The sequence below is a fragment of the Choristoneura fumiferana genome, chromosome 23 (genome assembly GCF_025370935.1).
Source record: "Choristoneura fumiferana chromosome 23, NRCan_CFum_1, whole genome shotgun sequence".
Classification (NCBI taxonomy): Eukaryota; Metazoa; Arthropoda; class Insecta; order Lepidoptera; family Tortricidae; genus Choristoneura; species Choristoneura fumiferana.
In genome coordinates this window covers 8,783,170-8,804,946 of record NC_133494.1, presented here as the reverse complement: position 1 = coordinate 8,804,946, position 21,777 = coordinate 8,783,170, and the positions used below count along the sequence as shown (strand labels likewise).

Here is a 21,777-nt window from a genome sequence, read left to right as displayed (position 1 = left end):
ACTATTTATAACACTTATCTTTATCGCTGGAAAAAAAACTACATTCGAAATAAAATTGTATTTTACACGAACACAGATCAACAACAATGCAATTAACTCACACAGAAATACTACCTGATTTTCATAGTGTGCACACAAACTCCGCCCTAAATAAATTTTGACCAATCGGCGATCGCTGTAGGCATAGATCGTTGTGGCAACACGCCTCATGTTTTTCGTCACGGAACAGCGACTCAGGCGCGACTCACACATTGTTAATGTTAGCAGCGCTCCTCGCTTTGAAGACACTGGATCCAACTGCTCATACTATCTCGCTCGCTCACCGGCCGCTTTAAACTTGTAAACGATTTGTAGAATATTTTTGGTACTATTAAGCAGTAGTAGATTTATAACCTAGTTTTGAATTTATTCCAGTTTCTTATTTAACGTGATTGAATAAGTGACCAAGTTTTCTAAAATAAATTACGGTTATAGTGAAGATTTTACCATCAGTTTGAAATTTGCCCGATGTAACCGTTCGGGTGTCAGAAAGAGACAAATGAACGAGCGGAGGGGTTTCGAAGGCTGTGAAGGCGGCCAGTTTGATCATTTTTTGTTGCACCGCTGATTGTGAAAGATTACACTTGAGAGTCGAAATACATCTTTACATCACACGTCAGTGGGCACTGAGCTGTCTTCAAAGAAACACGGATTTGACACACGCCGTTTCTTTTAGGTTATCATGTCTCCGTACAATTTGTGGATAGTGTTAGACTGAGTGATCTTCAGGACTTTTGTGTTTGGACTGACCTGGTGCTTGGAGCGGTTCATTTGTATCGTTCTTATCATACCCGGTGTCGATGGCTGTTTCAACTTTGAACATGACTCCGTACTTTACAGGATATTCTTTCCAAGGTAAGGTTTTGGAAATACATTGTTCATTTAGTTTAAACTTATTGTTTATATTGTCAAATATTTCAACATTAAAATTGGTTGGCACTTGTGTCAATGATAACGAATTACAATTCATTTATGAAAACTATAAATTCAATATAAATTACATTCCACAAGTCCAGCCTAGTGGTTTGACCTATGGCCTCACATGTATAGGATCATGACTTCAAGCTTGTACTGTACTTGCCTCTGAAGTTTTCGGAATCTACTTATAAACAAAATGTATTTCAAAATTTTATTGAAATTTGCCAAGATGTTTTCAGTGGAAGAAAATGTCGCGAAGAAACCTACCTGTAAAAAGATTCTAATGGTGTGTGAGAATTTTCCAATCCGCAATGTGCCCGCGTAGGAACTAACAATCCAAAATTCCTTACTACTTACATAGACCGGAAATTATGATATGGATTACATTATTCATTCTTGTTTTCTTTACTGACCTAAGCTGTTGTATTTAATTGTAACTGAATATAGCTTGAACCTTTTAAATTCAAATTCAAATCTATTTATTGCCAGATTGTCGATAATCATACAGGTGTTACATACTTACTTAATAGTGCGTCAGAATCAACCGAATTACGGTATACTCGTACAATATTTTAGTTTTGGTCAAAAAATGTATCTAATAATTAATTAATTATAACTGCAGCCAAATTTTTTTTTATTATTTGTATTGTATTGTATTATTTTTCTCTATGGCTCAAAGTTTTCATACCAAAATAAACAAAATACCTACTTAAATGATCGCTGTTGATTTAGCTCATTTCGACTACTAGCAGCAAAGTTATATTATTTTCAGTAAGTTATTAATAACTATTGCATTTTTGTTACCAACATTAAACAGGATTGAGTTTTTTTTAAATGACGGTTAACTTATTTGTAAATTATCTTCAACACACAATATGTACATGACAAAATTATGGGGTTGATTACATAATACTAATTAAGTTCACATTTGATGAGAGTTCTGAGAGAAGGCATGTGCCCAGCAGTGAGGCGTATGTATATAGGCCGAGATGATGATGATAATGATATTGATGATACATTTGATGCTGATATACATTCTGTTAATAAGAATGGGCTGGGCTGTTATGCAACTAAGAATAAATAAAAACTCGGAAAGGATAATAACTAAGGTTGCCTTTTATTGCTACCAATATAGCAATATTTCATCTTCACGCGGCCGCGCCTGCCATAAAACGGTACAAAAATATTCTTCGTAACAGAACCTTGTTAAATCTTATCCAAAACAGCCAAGGACAAGCTTAATAAAAAAAAGTTTTGTCTCCATCTCAATAACATTTTCTGTCACGAGCTAGACGCGCTTCTATTGTTATCTTTACTTTGTACCTTTCCAAATGATCTTGATCTAGATACGTAGTTAAGTTACTGTTTATAATAATTTTATTACAATGGTTATCATCATCAAAAATTTGAATTTTTTCTTTTTCAATTTTTGTTTCTTATTTTTTTTTTGTTTCTTAGTTTCAGTATAATCTAGACTAAATGAAAATATTATAGTTAGTGTTTTGTAGCATTAATTTTAATGGTATCTGTAGACTTGTTTACCTAGAAACTAGGTAGGTACCTACCTAGAATGCAACTTAGTCTTGTCTTAATTTGGACAAAGAATAAAGAGATCTTTAGAGTCATTTTGGAATTTATTCACTTATTTATGCAAAAGCAAGTAAGATTTTGGATATTTACCTATAACTGATTTTTAGTTAGCGTATTCTCAATTGGAGCCTTAAGAAACCTTAGTTCTTAGGTACTTATATAATAAGGCCCGTTGATTAGCAAATTTAATTATTAAGGACATTTGCATTTATTATTAAAATATAGTTAAATATATAAAGTAAGTTCACAACTGAAACATTATTTATACAATACGACAACAGCTTAGAGTTTTAAAAGAAATTATTACCCCGCATAAAGTTTTGAGTAACTTTTGTTTTCAAATGTCCTTTCCTCGTATCGATAGGTACCTACTTTTATGACAGCTGACGACAGTGGTTTGAAGAATAACCGTTTCTGTCTAGGGGCAGTTGTTTTTTTACGGTCCTTTAAATTTATGGGCTTATATTCAGTATGAAACGGAAGCTTACATTCTCACTCTTTTAAAATGTTATCGGTTAGATCTTTTAACATTGAAACGAAAAAGCAACAAGCTGGGACCTCTAGATCAACACCATCATCATCATCAGCCGGAAGACGTCCACTGCTGGACAAAGGCCTCCCCCTTAGAACGCCACAATGAACGACAACTCGCCACTTGCATCCACCGGTTTCCCGCTACTCTCACGATGTCGTCTGCCTATAGATATTGATATTAAATTAAATTTGCCATTGTTTCCCCTGCGGCTGAACTTTAAAGATCGTTTCAAAGGCTTACCGTGTATGAATAACAACGAATACTGCTCCAAAAAGCTCTTGCACTGACGGTTTTACACATAAATCATTACCATACGAAAACATTTCGACTGCATTGTTAAAAATGTCACTTCGACTTATGACCTGCTTCGTCTAAGCTAAATTAAAATCAGAAAAAGACAAATGCATGTAGAAGGGTTCAGTGAGAAAGAGAGCTCAAACTATTGAAGAATGCCGACGAACTCATTTTTTCTTCACAACTCTGTCATGTTTGGAATGTCTTCAAGAAAATTTGTTGCATTGCTTAAAATTCTATTATTATATTACAGATTTTTTTTAATTACCCATTCTTTATGTTTTGGTTAAGCCCTCTTGTTCTGAGAGGAGGCCTCTGCCCAGCAGTGGGACGTATATAGGCTGGGATGGAATGTTTTGGTTTAAGTACGTAATAGTGTTAGTGAATAACTGCATACATAGGCCAAAATAAATAAAAGGTCCATTATAAGTATGCGACCTAAAAAAGAAAAACAAAAGTGACAAAATTGTCACATATGGTACATATTGTTTAAAATATCAGTAAGTTAAAAGATAGATTAACAGCTATTGAGTTCACTAGTTTTTGAAAAGTAGTCAAGTAAAAAGTATCATTATGTTAACAAAACCAAGAATTTGTTCTAAATAACAAAAAGTTTTGTATTTTTTTACTGAGTCACAATCAAAAGCGCGCCGGGCGGTTAGCCTTTCGTGTTATTAAAAATATATCTTAAATATTTAATTCGACTCCAATTTATACGACTTTTCGATGTAAGTCGGAATTAGTGTCACAGTCGTTCTGATACGCTTTTGATGTCAGAAAACATTTGTTTAATACGCGAAGCCGAAGGAGATTATTGTAGCAAATGCAATGGCGAATGATTTGTATGAAAACGATCATTGATTTTAAATATTCTTTTTGGCGGCGTTGATTTTGAAATGTTAAAACGGTGCTTAGTGGCGATATTAATCTAAGTAGATACAAGTCATCAAGAGGATTAATGTCTGTTTTTTTTCTTAAGTTAAAAGAACTCTAAAGAGGTAAATCGATATTAAACTGCATAATGCGTTCGATGACGGCCCGTAGTTGCAATCAGATATGCCCCGGGCTAGATGGCGGACGCGATGAAGCGCGATACTGATCGGCAACTCTTGCGCACCTTGTAATTTCCTGTACATTTGAGGATTGTTCTGAGATATTGGTATTATTTTTTATATATAAAACAACTGTTGTAATAAGGATAGTGAGATTAGACTTGTATTTCCTGCTATACGATTAATCAACTCCATGTCTTCAAGTACCAGCGTTGAATCTTGACCTCTGTAAAGAGTTCAGTACCATAATCAAAGTTTAGTCACATTCATATCAAGGGCCGACAAGCGGTGCACATCTTGCGCACACGCACACAACGCGGCGCGCTCGCGCAGATCAAAGGCACCGACAGGCTCTTTTAGCCGCATAATATGACGCGCCCCCCGCCCCCGGCCCGCGGCCGGCGAAATGCCTCGCCCGAGCCTTCGGCCTCCGGGGCGCTTACTTGCCATTACTCATACCGATCTATTAATAAACAAATTGATATTAGGATATTACGAATGCTTACTGGGAGTGTTTTCAATTTGTAAGATGCAGTTACTTAGGATCGCGTTTCGTTTTTTAGATAAGTGAATTTGGACGGGGCTGTCTTATGGCATTTAAGCATTAATTTAACTTTTTGTTATATTTTGTGTTACATATACAAATAAAATAGTAATCAAATATATCCTGAACAATATTGTATTTCAGGTTAAACTGGAAAACTGGTTAACCGGATAAATTTCATGGCGATTTCAGATAAGATTGCTCTAAACGATGCAAGTCTGATAAATGCACCGTAGCTTAACTGATCAAAATCTCCATTGCCTCAAGCTTATGCCATATTTTGCGACCTTCAACACTTCCCTCATATTTATCATAATATTACATGACATTTTACTATAAATATGACTATTTATTGGTTAAATTGGACCTTAATTACAATTAAAACAACGTAATTACATATAATTAATCTAAAATATAATACAGTTAAAAATTAAAGTTGTAATAAGCCCTCCTTTAATAAATAAATAAATAAAAACCAAATATGCAACTCATATAAAATCACGTAAATTTTAAGCAAGGTGTATAAATAATAAATATAAGATGATGTTACATGGTAGAATTTTCACTTGCGACTCTCTCCATTGGCATCGTGGCGCAGCGCAAAATAGCTCACGTGCACGGCGCGGTCATCGATCAAGGTATCATTGTTCCATTAAAATATAAATTCACCACAATTACCCGAGGGCATGAAAACTTACTGAGCGATAAACGATCGTTATTATTCAAGAATTAGACGTTAGTCTATAGTTTTGTATGCGAACATGATCTATCATTTATAGGCACGCTATGATATGGTGATCTGCAACTATAAAGAGCAAAAGGCAGTTACTACTGTTTGCATGTAGCTCGTGTTTTGTGGCCATTATTTCACGGCAATACTTTTCAAAGTGCGTACTTAATACGCACATAAATTCAATTGTGTACTCTTCATAATACTATCATACATAAATTGAACGCTATGTACAGTCGCCAACATCATTAACTCGACATTCGTGTAACCTCCTTGTCACATTGTAATAAGCAGAGACCGGAATTTTCATGGCATTTTTTGACCTGTCATAGTGACTTCTCACTTATCGGCTTCCGATATACGTACGTATAATATACACAAAATATTAAAAGTAGAGGTAAACAATAGGCGGCTTTAAGTTAAAAAGCGATCTCTTCCAATTACCTTTCGAGCAGTTGAAAATGTGAAATAGACATATGCAATGAACAATGAATGGATAACAATTTCTAATTTAATAATTTCAGTTCAGTTTTTATTTTGTTTTATGTTGAAATTCTTCTCTTGTACAGTACTACAATCTAATTTAAAGTCTAAGATATATATCGATATCAATTAGGTAGAGTCGATAAGAGAGAGAGAGAGAGAGAGATACATTTTTCATTGTATTTTATAGGAAAGTTCATATTTATCGTGATCTCTCAACACGGTATTTGACTATTTTTTTATAAATTAAAACTTCACAATGTCTGTTATCGCATAGAGAAACAATTTTTAGGCTACCTTTACAAATAACAAAGTTATAAAAGTTTTAAATTGAAGATTAGAAAAGAAAAAGAGAAATACATACTTTCATGTGACGTAACACGCAAGTAGCGCCATAGTTGCTACATAGAGAAAAGCGTTTGAGAAAGAGGCAAGCATAAAGATTTTTCCAAAAATCACTATAAATCCAATTTTCAACCGATTTAAGTTTTCTCTTCGCTAAAACCTGTCTGTATATTTATATTTTCCTAATAATATATCAGGCATGGCAAATTCAGGAGTTGTCAAATACCGTATTACTTTAAAAGTAACCATCGTACAGTCACCAGCACCAATATCTGGCACAACAAGCGTGCATAAATATCTGATACGACTCTATTGCTAGAGCCGGAAGGACGTGTCAGATATTTTTGCACGGTCCGCTGTGGCAGATATTAATGCTTGGTGACTGTACAGGATTAGCCCGAAACATGTCGAGATAAACTCGATTTCAAATGTGAGTTATCCGATACATTATCATTTAATATACAATTTTCGTGTTGATATTTGACACTAAATAATTAAGTTCCATATTAATGGATATGTAACTGTCTCTCATTTGATACGGTATATCCGTAACAGTGTTCGCGATTGTACGGTTTAGACTAAGCTCACATTGATATTTGTAAGGGAGGTTTTAATAAAATATAAAAAGGAGACCGAGGAGAGTTGTGACAGAGGAGAGTAGTGACAACGTCGATTTTTTGGAACTTATTAACTGCTAGCGAGCTCGCAATAGCGCGCGTTTTTTAGTTCAAGTCTCGACCTATCAAACGCGGGCTGTTGCAAGCTCGCTAGCAGTTGATAAGTTCCCAAAAATCGACGTTGTCACTACCCTCCTCTATCACAACTCTCCTCGGTCTCCCCTGTAAATTGAAATAAGCAGGCTGCTTCATAAATTGAATCCAACACAGCTTCCGTAGCCCTTTCCTCTAGTCAGTCCAGTGACTCCATTATAGACGGGCGGCAACGTCCGCTCAAAGAGTCCATTTCTTATGACGAAAGAAAGAATCCGTCAAATTAGTACATAACGTGGTGTGAATGTAAATGAGGTGAAACAGGGCTTTCTCAAACATACGCCATTATACAGAAATAAAATATTCTGTTCCATTCATTACTTAAAGGTACGTGTTTGGTTCAGTGCTGCGCTGACATGCCGAAAGGCGTTGCCTTAGTTTGTACAGTTGGCAGCTGCTTCAATGGAAGAGGCACTCTTGTTTCATAGTGGTTATTAGAATATTTGTCTTTTGCCTAGTGCCGACACCTGAGTCTCTTATGTTTTTCCTATTAGAAGTACATTTTACATGTGTTGCGTGAACGCGACGAAAAACGGTAAAAGAAAAATATTCATAGCCTGAATCAAATTGAAATAGGTACCTACTAATTGATACAACGGCTGCTTGTGATTTTTCCTTTAAATTTTTAGAATGACACGAATACACATTCACTGACTTGTACACACGAAGATGCATAATAAACAGAAAGCACAATGAGGGCTTGAACCAACGGTCCCTCGCTTTATGACCCATTGCACAAACCAATACGTCAAATAGATCGTCAAATGCTCTCTATGAAAGTATAATAGAATTGATTTGATATTCGATCGCGCTACATTCGTGGCGGCACGAGCGTGGCGCGGGCGCAGCCATGGGCCACACAGACCACTCTTGAAGAAGGCTTAATGGAATGACACAGCCTTTGTCGAAGCCGCCCAATTCGAAAGCCTATTCAGATGGCATTTCTTCTCTTTGTTGCTTGATTTCGGATAGTAATAGATAATTTTATTAGTCTATAGATGAATTTTAACAGGTTACGAAGTTGAAACCTCGTGTCAATAACGAAACACGATTGTCATCTAGGCAAGAATACCTAAACTCAATTTTTTGTATATGAAACGTATAGTAAGTAATTCAAGCGCGAAATTCTCCTCGATATGTTAAAAACAATCTAGTTAATCAAACCCGATTTACCAAGCTCTGGTTCTGGGTGATAGAATGATAACCTTTAGAAATTAATTTTTGTTTCAATTCTAAAAGTAATAAGTTATTCAAGGATATCGGATAAGACCTCCTTGTGTCATGGTGCTAGGCGCAGTATACTGAGGTAGAAATTTTTGTATTATAAATACAATATTTATCAAATAATTAATCATGCACTTTAGCGGGTTACTAATTAGTCCTGTACTATGACCAGCGCAGCCGCGCGAGGTAATGCGCGGTTATCGCGGCGCACAACTCATGTGGAAGAAAGCGGTGTGGTGTGTGACGTAAAGCGTCATATAAATTTTACTATAGGCATATTAATGTCGCTACGTGAAATTGATTTGCTAGCAGAAACATATTATGATTGTGAAAACGGGGTTTACGATTTATTTACACAATACGATATCGACTTTAAACATTACAAACTATCACTGTACCGTTGTTAGCGCTAAGCAGCGGAATGTTCACGAATAAATTGTATACTTGAGTTCATAAACACTCGAGAAATTAATTTACAAGACGTTTATTGTGAGTATTTATACGCCGCATTTGTAAATTGTAAAGTATTAATCGGAAGTTACGCGTAGATTACTATGATAGCTTCTAAAACACATGAAATTTTCCACACTTAATCGAGAAGTGAAATTAATTTTATAATCTCTTGATTTAAGCTTCTCACGATACAAACGAATAGTGCAATCATTGCACGCCTTGCGACAGGCTGCTGCAGCTTTATGCAAATAAAATGAGTACTTAGTTTAATTGCTATCCATCACCTTGTGTCAATTCACACAGTATGCATAAGTAGTTACCTTGCTAAACTATAACATGATCAAACTGAACAGTCACTTTCGAGCAATTGCGATGTCAACGAAGGGCAGAAATAATTAGCCAAAGGCCACCGACTCCAATTAACCTAAAACAAAGCGCAGTGAAACTCTTTTAAACGATTACCAAATCAAAGTCGTTCAAATTGAAAACGCAAATCTACGCAATGCCGGAAGGTCGAAGAAATCCAATCTCGTCCCTTCCAATGACAAGTATAAATTAGCCAGATGCAGTGGTTGATAAAAGTGTGATTGCTAATTAACGTTGACACAGAAACGCGAATGGTGAATTCAAAATCTTCATTTATTTGGTCACGGCTCGGCACTTGCATTTAAGTTTAAATGATTGACTCTGTTTCAATTTAGCTTAACAAGAATGCAGCGGTTGAACGAATTGCTACAAGATTATTCGATTGTGAGAAAATTTTATGCTTTCCATATTCCAATATCTATCGAGAAAACAGTTAGTGTGCTATTTAGAGTTGAAGAGGGAAGTCCTGCGATGAATAAAGCGCGTAAGTAAAGATTTTTTCGAGGATCGACCGCCTACTGACATAGATATTTTTTGTACTTTCGGTGGTGTTATTGTCGGTGCTCCACATTCATGTACCACCCTAGAAGCAGCCATTGTTGTGACCAACTTGTGCATGATCGTAAAGCTCTTCCGGACGATTAGTTGCCAATGAATGTTTGAATTTGTTGTTAACTTCACCTCCTTTTGCGATAATAGTGTTACAGTGTTTGTGAACTGTATTACGCATTGTGCAATTGAAGCATTTTTTGTTCGATTGTGTGCCTTTTGTCAGTTTTATTGCACGTTTGGCTTATCCTGTTTGGATATGGAAGCGTTTACTACTACGTGTAAAGCTGTTCCATACTTACCCACTTACTCGTAATACTTACTTTTAACTACTGCTTGCTACTCGAAATATTATTGAGATTAAAATATAAAACTATTTCATAATCATAAATATTCATTTGTATTTCAGTATAATTAATAGTATGTATCTACCTTTCGTACTTTGAATAATTTCACAGGTATTTAAATAACGAAGCCAATTTACGACATGGATCTAAACACATGTGAAAAATAACTTCTAAAACAATCCCTAGGTTTTCATTTTAGTCTCCGTGATACGAGTAAGTTATTGTTAATTTAAAACTAGGCCAATTAAATAGCTAAATGATAGGCAAAGAAATAATATTCATGCGCGGTAAGAGTGAGAGATATAATGAAGTGATACATTATTACAAAGCCACCCACATTTGTATAGCAGGGTTATTATGAACGCGTTATGCGTCATAAATATTTCGGGAACATAAAATTAACGCTCAAAAACATGAGTCTTTCGAGGCACCGCAGCGTCTACGGGGTCCGACAAAAAAACACGAGGATCGCATGCAGAACCGAGGCGAGAGTCCAATCGCTCTACAAAAGGTCACACACTGCTCCAGAATAAAACTCCTTCAGATTTACAGTGTAAAGTTCAAAATTAATAAACATATTCCAATATTCTTCTGCAACAAGTGTAAAGTTTTGGTTATTGCGAGCAGTGACCATATGTTGTTTGCGTTACGGTTGATTTCTGGTTGAGTAAAGACAGCAGACGCCTCGGCATATCTTATCAAAGGACATACTTGTTGACATGTTGTCTAATTGATTGGTGGTTCTCAGTAGGGGTCTAGGGCTTTACACGAGGCGGCACCTTTGTGGAATTATTTGAAATTGATAAACTATAAATGACGTCGCAAGTGGAAGATGCCACTGTTCTTTTTTGTGAGAATATATTGTCAGTCAAATTTAGGGTAGGTCAATGGATATTTGGGAAAAATGAGGTTGTATTAATTTTGAGTTTTGTAATAGCAGTTATTAATTATGCTTTCTGGCATAGAAAATAGCTTCTTTTGTGGTTCTAGAGATGATGAACATTTCTTCTACTCGTATATAGATATATATTGTGTTACATGTAGCTACATATTACAATGTATCAAATTATTGAAAAAAAAAACATTGTACACAATTTAATTACATCACAAATTGATATGCCTACGTTATATTCTGCATGAATAATTTAAGTGATGCAGTCTGGTGCAGCCCCATAAATTATATTTCATGGAAGCTCTTAAAGGTCGGTAATTTCATCCACAACACAATTTACGTCAGCTTCATAAATAATAACAGTTTTTTTTAAACCATCTCATCTCAATAGAAGTTCACAAAGCAATTGCAAAAATCAAGGAGTGGCGGCGTCTTTTGACGATAGGTGGTCCGGGTCGCGTGATGCGATTATAATAGCGACACTTTTAACTTGCTTCCATTTCCCATAGGGTTTTATTCGCAATTAGTTTTTAAAGCCACTTCTTCATGAAGGCATCTAGGTTTTATTACTCATTCAGCAGGAATATTTGATTTAGATATACAGCGCACGTAGCATTTTTTCAACAGAATACTTTTTCGCAACACTGTAGATGCGAATTCAATATTAAATTACTGAAAGCATAGTATCTAGTACCAAATTTTATTAATGAAACTGGTTTGATTGGTAATCTTTTATACCCTTCAATTAGCAAAGACATGTTATGGGCCCCGCTCCACCGCATTCGTGTAAAAGAAATTGGATACTCCTGCATGAGAACACTTGCAATGGAACGTAAAATTGCTAGACGATCGGCTACCGACGTGTGGCCTTATAGAATTATGTCAGCGTATTGTTGTTATTGATGTGTTTATGCATTATTGAACTTAACACGGCTGAATGCATTTTTAATAATAATACCTAATTTTCAGTAGTTGTGTAATAATAAAAAAATATATTATCTTTTATTTCCATTGCCAGATATTTCTTGTTTAACATGGTTTTTTTCGGTTATTTCACAACAAGTCTACTAATCTTATGATTTATGCACACGCCTGTGCCCATAAACCTAGTAGAATAAAAATAGGCTAGTTTTCTGTCCTACGGGATTTATTTTGTTCACCTCTATAAACTATAAGGAATATGCCTGCCAAATGTCAAGTCTCTAGCTTCAATGATTTACTCCGTGAATTGTTCTTCACTGAGGCAAGTGACACAGTCAGTCTTGTTACTCTTTTATAGGTATAGGACCTAGGTAGATAAGGCGATTAAAGCCTGGATTCTTTGGAAAAGGCGCAATTTTATGAAACACTACTTTTGTTAGAAACTGCAATCTAAGTACAGCTTTAGGATCCAGTACAAACACCGTAATTGTTTCAGGTCAAGGTCGTATGAATCAACTAGGCGGGGTATTCATCAACGGGAGGCCTCTGCCTAACCACATCCGTCTGAAGATCGTGGAGATGGCGGCGGCTGGGGTGAGGCCCTGCGTCATCTCGCGGCAGCTGCGTGTCTCGCACGGATGCGTCTCCAAGATCCTCAATAGGTATCAGGTAAAGATCCTAAAGTTTAAAACTTCCAGAAATTATTAAAATTTTGCAGCGTAGTAAGAGTAAGCATAGCTGATACTCTTTTGTTTGTTATCAGGAAACTGGCTCTATTCGTCCTGGTGTGATTGGGGGATCAAAACCGAGAGTAGCCACGCCAGAAGTTGAGAACAGGATAGAAGAACTCAAGAGGCAAAACCCAGGTATATTCTCCTGGGAGATTAGAGATAAACTAATAAAAGAAGGCATCTGTGATAAAAACACCGCGCCGTCAGTCAGTTCCATATCGAGACTCATAAGAGGAGGCAAAAGGGACGAATCAGATCCTAGGAGAAATCACAGCATTGATGGTATTCTAGGTAAGTGTTTATACTTACCTTGGATTTGTCTTAATGAAAACTGTTTGACATGCAATTAATATCAAACTTGTGATTTGTCTATGATTTGAGCGCCCATACGAAACCAGCTCCTTTTCTTTTATGATTCAGTTAATGATTCGATAGTAATGTGTGTGTGTGTTGGTGTGCAATAAAGAGTTATTGTATTGTATTGTAATGTCTTTTTATTCATAAAGTAAAAAAGGTTTGCGTGAGGAATCATTCTGCCTGGATTTATAGTTTTATGCAAGTATTGGAAACGTGAGTGTTTAATGAAAAACTATTCACCGCGAAAGTAGACCACATTAAACACTCTAAAGGCAGAGTTTTTGCGTGTTTAAGCGCTTGATGAGAAAATTTACGGCCAGAGTTTGCATTAAACTTTATATTGCTCTAGTTTTGCCATGTGCTCAGCACACTTTTCTTAATTAAACCACAGAATTGACCACTCGTAAAAGGTAACGTGAGTTTGGTTTAGTAACATTTTTCGCTCGTTTGGTAATCAAGATTTGTGCAGAAATCCTCGGCGATTTGCAAATTCTGTTTAAAAAGTAAAGGATGACAGCATCTTCAGGCTAATGAAGCGTTAATAAACCGTGTCATCGTAGTCCTTAACGCTTATTACAAAGCATAATCACTTAATTTAGTTCAAAACACACTATTATTATAAATTTATACCTATAATGAGATTGTCGGAACATTTGCAAACTTCGCAAAATGGCGTATAAAGTTAATAATCAAGACAAAAGTGAAGCGGGCGCACGCCACGGCAGCGCCCCTTGTGTCGGCTTCGAAATTGTAGGTTATAAAAATGAAATTAGTACCCAAAGCTGTTATTATCCCATCGCGTTTGGCCGCGGGGCTTGCATTACGACAATCTGTCCGTACTGCACGTCTTGTGCCGTATAGCTATCCAATATAAAATGGCGCTCCTAATATCCCGGTCCGGCGACGGCGCGGTTTCGCCGTAGAGATTCTGCGCCGCGATAAGATTATGCATATTAAGTTGTGCGCGGCTAAAGTACACTGGAAAAGCGGCCCCTTTGCTCGCCATCGCGAAGGCGCGTATTGAAAATTTCCAGTTCGTGCTCGCCCTGTGACGACAGTAACGGTGCGCCGACATACTCCGGACTATCGTACAGCGCTTGTGCGACACTCGCCACCCATTTTAATAATGTAATCTCACTTTTATTCAATTTTGTTTGGTACAATAGTCACACCAAATCAAATTATAAATCTACGTCATCTGCCTCTTACCAATCTAATTCAACATCTTGACGTAATGTAATTTTGTTAAGGCCTTAAAAAACTCACTAGCTGTTATAATGCGGTTACGTTTAATTTAATCAAGACCGCGTGTGGTCCCGCGGTAGCGCGACGATAATGGACATAAAACAACAGAAAAATAACGAAACGTTAGAAAGTTAAGATTTATGACGATACAAAATTGTCATGTTGTTGAAAATTTAGTTTGTAAGTACAAGTAGTTATAAGCTAGTTGCTATCGTTGTCCATGACAAAGATGCAAGAAAAACTGCTAAAATTGTAACACAGTAATTAATTTATTCTTAGGACCATCGTCATGCGAAGACTCTGATACTGAATCAGAACCCGGAATCACTTTAAAAAGAAAGCAACGGCGATCCAGGACCACCTTTTCTGGAGATCAACTAGAGGCTTTAGAGCGAGCTTTTACTAGAACACAATACCCTGATGTCTACACAAGGGAGGAGTTGGCTCAGAAAACGAAACTAACAGAAGCCAGAGTTCAGGTACGTAAGTCAGTAGATAGGGGTTTGATGGTTTTTTAATTGGATTTATGGACACAAAATATTTTGAATGAAGTCCCGAAGATAGATGGCCTCAATAAAACATGCTTATTGTTGGATCAAATTCACTTCCCGCCCCAGAGGCATGAGCAATGTAAAAAATTACGTAATTATATTTATTATTAATTATGACGTACGCAATTAATCTAGCTACCATATGTTGTGCCGCTACTGTTTCCTTTTAGTTTTTTTGTCAGATGATTACACTGTAATTTAACTTTGGGTTTGTTTTTGTTTCTTGATTTAAATATTTGATACGTCATGATGACTACAGTTGACAGAAGGCCGCTAAGCAAAATGCATTTAAATCCCACTGAAATCTATTTACTTATTATGCGATTGCCTCTATACAAGTTAAGGCGTCCAAACGATTTACTTTAGTGAAATGAATTTACTCGCATTGATATTCCATTTATGTTCATGAAAAACATTAAATTGAGTATTTGTTTTCAACAAAGCGTTTTTTTGTCTAGGTCTGGTTTTCTAACCGAAGAGCTCGCCTTCGAAAGCAACTTAACTCTCAACAACTTAGTGCCTTCAATACAATGTCCTTACAATCGGCTTTCCCTTCAGTCCACCAGCAATATGAACCTCCATCCAGCTTCAATGCCCAATGTGCTTCCTGGCAACAATCTTATTCATCTGCTTTAGGTACAAGTTCTGTACTAAATTCAGCCTTGGCGCCTTCTTTACATCAATCGGCGCTAACACCGTCCGTATGTCAGTCAGCGTTAGCCGCTTCATCATTACATCCTCCTACGTCAAGTTCGTTTACTCCTGGGAATTTAACCCCGTTGTCTCATTCATCTGAACTTGCTACTCCTTTGCAAGCTACATCAGATGCCACTCCACCCAGCTCAAGTCCCTCTGCCACAAGTCCCTCCGTGAATCAGAGCAGTGGAATAAGCTACCACCATCCTACATACGCGAGCGACCCTGTGTCCCATCCTTATGGCTACGGAGATTATGCGAAACAAGACCACGCCATGTCCGCACATAATCACTGGACCTCGAGACAACTCAGCGGACACGCTTCCAATAAATTAGCTGAAGTCGGAGCTTGGCCAGAAAATTATAGGTGAGTTTCACAATGCTTGTGCACAATCTTGTAATGTAATTAATAGTTTTAGTATAATAAAACAGCAGACAGTAGTATTGGAATTTATAAATAAGCACGAACTATAAACATTTCAATAATGCCCCGCGGCAGCCAGGTAGCCTTATGAATTATTGATTGATGCTCAGCTACTCATATTCCAACTGCGATTGTACGGATGAATATACAATTATGTGGATAAAAACTGACCTTTGTATCTGAAGATACAAATAGCTAACCATTAGGCTAATCCCAGATGGGAGTATTGTTTTTGTAATAAGTAGGTTTGGGATTGTACTTAGCAATGACATCATTTTGTTCTTTAGTCATGGCACTTGGCGAGAAGTTACAACCGGGATGATGCATAGTTGTGGCTCATAGCGAAGTACCGTAGCGTGCTGCGTCCGGTGGCTATCGGCAGGCAAGGGGCTCGATCGCAAATCGGGGTGCGTTCATTTTATTTCTTTTCACCTTCCTTTATCATTAGTCGGAGCGGCCGCTAATCAATTAAGAGTGTAAGAAGTCGGCCATTATCCGCCGCGCGGGTGGTTATTACAGCCCGTGCTTCGTAATACGCCGATCCGATCGTGAATGCAATAGGGCTGTGAATTTTATAGAGATTTTGGATCAAATTTTAATTAAAATTTTGCTTACTTATTTTCATTTCTCATGAAATTTTGAAATATTGCTCTCGGGCATTAATTTGAAACAGCAAAAGCGGCGAAGCGTTGAAACAGTTTAGTCGTCGTGGACGCATTTATGTACGCCCGTAGAATGTGTTCCTACCAGAGTGAATTTGTCGAAAGAGAATGTGACAAACTCATTGTCGCTTTGTACTCTATACGGCGACGACATTTATCTGTGTTATCGAGACAAAGCACGACTATAAACCTCGCATTGGACCACACACAATATCTCGTCGTGCACAATGACGGACAAACTAATAATATATAGGTTAGCCACGTTTATTCGGCGGTCTGTCTTATCTAGTCCTTTACGCGGCTTGATTGACGCAACTCCATTGTGCTCGCGCATTGTACTTATTACTCCGCCTGCCAAAAATATAATGCAAAGTAGAGAATATGGAGAACAAATTATTCCGCGTCCATATGGCGCGACGCGGTTCTGTGTGGTAAGCGTTCCCGATGCATTTACAATTTAAATTTACTAAAAGCTTTATAAATGTTTCTGAACTTTTACAGCAACTTATTTCATATCAAGTCAACGTATTTTATGATTTTATAACGCAAATCTAGGAGCATGTGCATTCTAATTGCTTAGTCATCTGTAATACTTTTGCAACTAGTAATTAAGTACACAGTCATTGGTCGTAAACAGTGATTGTGATTGCCAGTTTGAGGCTGGGTGCAGCGGCTGCTTGGTCAGTATTTCATTATCCCTCTAAACCACAATTCAAATTAAATGCCAATTTAAGGTCGTTCCGCAATTATATCACTTTTGTGAAGACAAGCTAATAGGGGAAGTTAAAACCAAACCAGAAGCAAATACTATGTAAAAGACAATCAAGGTAGTTTTTAACTATAGATAACGACTGCTAAATATTCGATGTACTTATTCCGGACAAAAAATAGTTAAATACACATCTGCATACATTCGTGAACAACAATGTTCGCAACCGCAATTCATTGCGGAAAACACGGATAAACACACGTTCCTTTGTAGAGAGCATAACAGCAATTAATGGGAGGCCGAACGTGACATTAGTGCAGTGAACCCGAGCATTAAACTAAGGCGAGCCTAGTATTAAAACTTATCTGCAGCTATTTACATTCGACTTCCTAACCGCGGCACGGCTCGCGTGTTCAGATTCACAGTTCGAACGTTCACATTCGATGCGATTTTGATATCGAGCTCACAACTCACGTGATAATTGCCAGCAGCAAATTACACGGACTAAATTTCTCTTGCGAACTATAGACACCTGTCAATTTATGGTAATATGGGAAGAAGCTTTTGAACCGGTAGTTCATAATTAAGTAAATTTGATAACTTGATCGCATTAAATATCGCCCTTGTCCTTGCCAACTGTTATCAACAAGCATGTGATGTCTTGTTAGAAAACACAGTTAGCGATGAATGTATGGTTGTAAATAGATGGTAAGCATTTTATCTTACGCTCCGCTTAGTTATAGTTTCAATTCGTTAGTGTATGAATTTTGTTTAGATTGCTAAAATACAAATTCACTAAGCCAACGGTATAAATACACAGCGTAAAAACAGTTAATATTTCTTATTCCATATTTTGTTAAAAACATTAAAACTTAGTTTGTAGTATTTAGGAACGTCTCTTTTTCTGTTGAGCACAATTTGCTTTGCGTCCAATCGACGTTATTACTATTACTATAGATATTAGTTCATTCGTTCAATTCAACGTTATGAATGAGAAATGAAATTTCGAGTTATGGGTTCTCCATATTAATAAAGACAAAAGGCATCATTAGACAGTTCAATGATTGAACCATATAAACCTCTATTCGTATTATTGAGAAACTTTTCCTCCAATCTGAAATAGAATTTCCTGAATTGGATAGTAAATAAAATAAGATAGAAACGGTAATTTGTAACAATATGAGCAGGTCCTCAGACGCAAAAAGATTTTACATGGCTTCATTTCCTTTCTTGTTCTAGAAAATGTATTGGTATTTCGTATTGTAATTATTATAAATCGTAGGACTGTTTTATTTAATAGGTACGTAGTTTACCTAAACATTTCACGAATATTGTTTAAGAAACTATAAAGATATTAAGGAACACCATTCGACCTCCTACGAGTTAGCCAACACTAATGACCGTTAATAACGTATTAGCCACTGTATTAAATAAAAAAATAATTTTATTGCGCGCTCTAGTCACGAGTTCTTTCCAAAAATGCCATTTGGTTCTGTCAAGTACGACTCTTGCATATCATTCCGACGTTAGTTAAATTACGCACTTCGGTAGGCCAATACTAAGTACCATTTATAGACGGGCATTAGAGCCTCTACCATGTTATTACACGTTCATAATAATTCGGTGGTCGATAGTTCTCAGCGGTCTTCATTGATTGATACCAGGTCTATGTGTATGTCAATTACATTGTGCAATTGTTAATACATTCATTCATGTTTAGCTCCCACGTTTTTATTTTTTAAGCTTTAAGTTTTCTGAATCATTTTAATTAATAGTAATTTGCCAGAGCGACAAAATCTTCGCCGTCTCTAATTTTTACGAAAGAATACCGTTTCACAGGCATATTTTCTTTACGTATTTACTACTAGAGATGTATTTACTCGTACCAACTATGACAACTATTATTACAACTATCATAGTCGGGAAGCCGACTAACCGGCCACATTTATTGTAATCAGTAAATTCGGTACTTTATCTTATTGGAAATTATACAAATAAAGAGCATTATTTGTGTTCGAACAAAACAATTAGATCAATATGCAGATGGTTTTGTCTTGTTTTTTTTCTTCTGTGATCTGAAGCACATCGGCCGGTGTAGCAAGTAAATCACTAAACGTAAACAAAACTATTTTAATGAATTACATTATGTATTTTACCTTGTTTCTCCACTGCAAATCGTGCACAACGGCTATGTCTGTGCGACACATATACCTATCCATAAGTATCTACGTAGGACCTGTTCTCCTGCTCTTACATATCAAACATTATAAACACTTCATAGAAGATTGGCGCGTTTCGAACTCCTGACTAAATAGTTCATTACTAGTACTACATAACTAACGTTTCCAATTGTACCTGCACTAACCGAACTCAATGCTCGGCATTGCCGACTAGTCGGCTACCTCAGCACTGTATATACTACTACACTGCATAAACACTAAAGAGCAACTACACATTGTCTACATTGAACATTTTAATTAGGTATTAGAAGTTTAAGCCTTACCGAATGTCATATTTACTTATTTAGCGTTAAACACTTTACTTACATAACATACCCTTACGAATGAACGGACGTACAGATGGATTCGAGTTTAGTGCTATTTCGTGCCGACAACGCACAAATGCGTTTTCGTGACCTTTGCCTAGAGCAGCTGCCATAATCTTGAATCCATTTGAACGCACATAGGTGTTTGCGGCTCATAAAGTAGTCACGGGCCTATCAGCAGCAAATGTACCTATTACAGTCACGTGTAGAACTGTGACTTACTTTAATAACGAACTAAGCGCACATTACCAGCAAGTAGTGCAGACACATCCCAATTAGAAAAACAGGCTTCAGGCCTTATTGTAACTTCGCAGCGGCAGCGGCGAACAAAGGTAAAAATATTCATACTTATGGGAATTATTTTCCTTTGTTGCAGTTCATTCTTCGGCACAAATCCGCACTACGCGTCGCACGCGCATTCGCCCGGCGAGGCGAAGTCCGGGTACCCGTACTTAGGACAACTTGGCGGTATGGACATGGGCAGAGTTCATTAACCTGTTTGCAAAATATTTGTGGCAATAAAAATAATATGACCGTTTATCGACATTAAACGAGTTCTAAGCTATAAAAAACTAGCTCGGTTCTCAATTGCTGGTACCTATGACTACGACCTTTTTTGGCGAGTAGGTAACATATCGGCAGTGCCTTTGTAAACTACATAAATAAAGTCAAAATGTTGTATGTTCGAGAATTTGTAAGACTAAATTAGCCTTACTATTTGATTTGTAATATATTTACAGCTTTAGTTAGTTACGATTCATAGATTTAATAAATTAATTTTCTCATTTAGGTTAGGAGCTTTTGCGGTTCCTCAAGTTTAAATTCGCACCAAGATTCTACTGAGGTTGTAAATAGAACCAAGGGCCGTTGTCCATCATGCACAGACTTTATTGTTTATTGTTTTATGCCATCACTAAACTCGCTCCTTTTCTCTATGGATGGTGAGCTTAAAAGTAGATTAATCAAATTGTTAAATGTATGAATATGTTGTTGAATATTAGATAAGCATGTCATTTACAAGTGAGTATTTTGTAAAATGTATATTAATAAATATTAAATTGATATTTAACTAACTAAATCACGCTTTGACAAACACGGTTGTTCCCACAAAATGCCTTACTATAAATTGTGATTAGACATTTTATTATAATGGATGTATTTATTTTATAGGAATTTTATGACGTAGATAATAAGCACCTTTGTAATAATAATTTACCTGAAATAAATGAATCCTAATGCAAAGATAACTTTTATTTATCTGCTGACTACTTTATTCGTATCTAACTAAGACTAATGCCCCTCTTGGTACGTGTGCAACTTTGAAAAAAGTGAAAAAATAATAAAATAAACTTCACATATTTCACCTCAATTTCCCTAAAACTAAACTCGCCACCGGCACGTCATGTTCTATATCTTTGTAAAACTTTCCCTTTTGCATCTGTTAATGAGTTTTTACGTGTACATTATACATTTTATTGCAATGAGAAATAATTCCTATCACAATAATAGACTTACCTCAAACATGTAATACAATTTACCCACATACTCTCTTGAAATTTGTACACATTGCGGCTCCATACGTTCTCGTGCTACGGCTGTCCCAGGTAAATTGCATTTGACGTTAATTTGCCAGGCGGCGGTGAAAGACAGCCATTGTCGAAACGGGTAGACGAATTCTGCGTTAACTCCTATAATGGCGAGTGAAATAGATGGCGTATTTCAGAAACGATTGGAGTCCAATTTAGGTAAGTAGTTCATTTTTACATTGATAGAAAGAAAAATTTAAAAGGTACAATGCGTTAAGA

General features: G+C 36.6%; 1 protein-coding gene across 4 annotated transcripts; it reads left to right on the top strand.

Moving 5' to 3' along the window:
• Positions 1-300: 300 nt before the first annotated feature.
• Positions 301-21,199, top strand: LOC141440863 (protein gooseberry-like). 4 transcript variants are annotated; one of them, XM_074105439.1, is made up of 7 exons: positions 301-894; positions 12,549-12,721; positions 12,816-13,074; positions 14,665-14,864; positions 15,395-15,999; positions 20,349-20,440; positions 20,763-21,199. In XM_074105439.1, exons 1-7 carry the CDS (start codon positions 840-842, stop codon positions 20,765-20,767), a joined length of 1,389 nt encoding a protein of 462 aa, XP_073961540.1. In that variant the 5' UTR covers positions 301-839; the 3' UTR covers positions 20,768-21,199. The 4 variants fall into 4 exon arrangements, with proteins under 4 accessions (XP_073961540.1, XP_073961539.1, XP_073961542.1 ...); XM_074105438.1 differs by having other exon boundaries at positions 20,349-21,199; XM_074105441.1 differs by having other exon boundaries at positions 304-894; positions 12,816-12,918; positions 20,349-21,199.
• Positions 21,200-21,777: the final 578 nt, after the last annotated feature.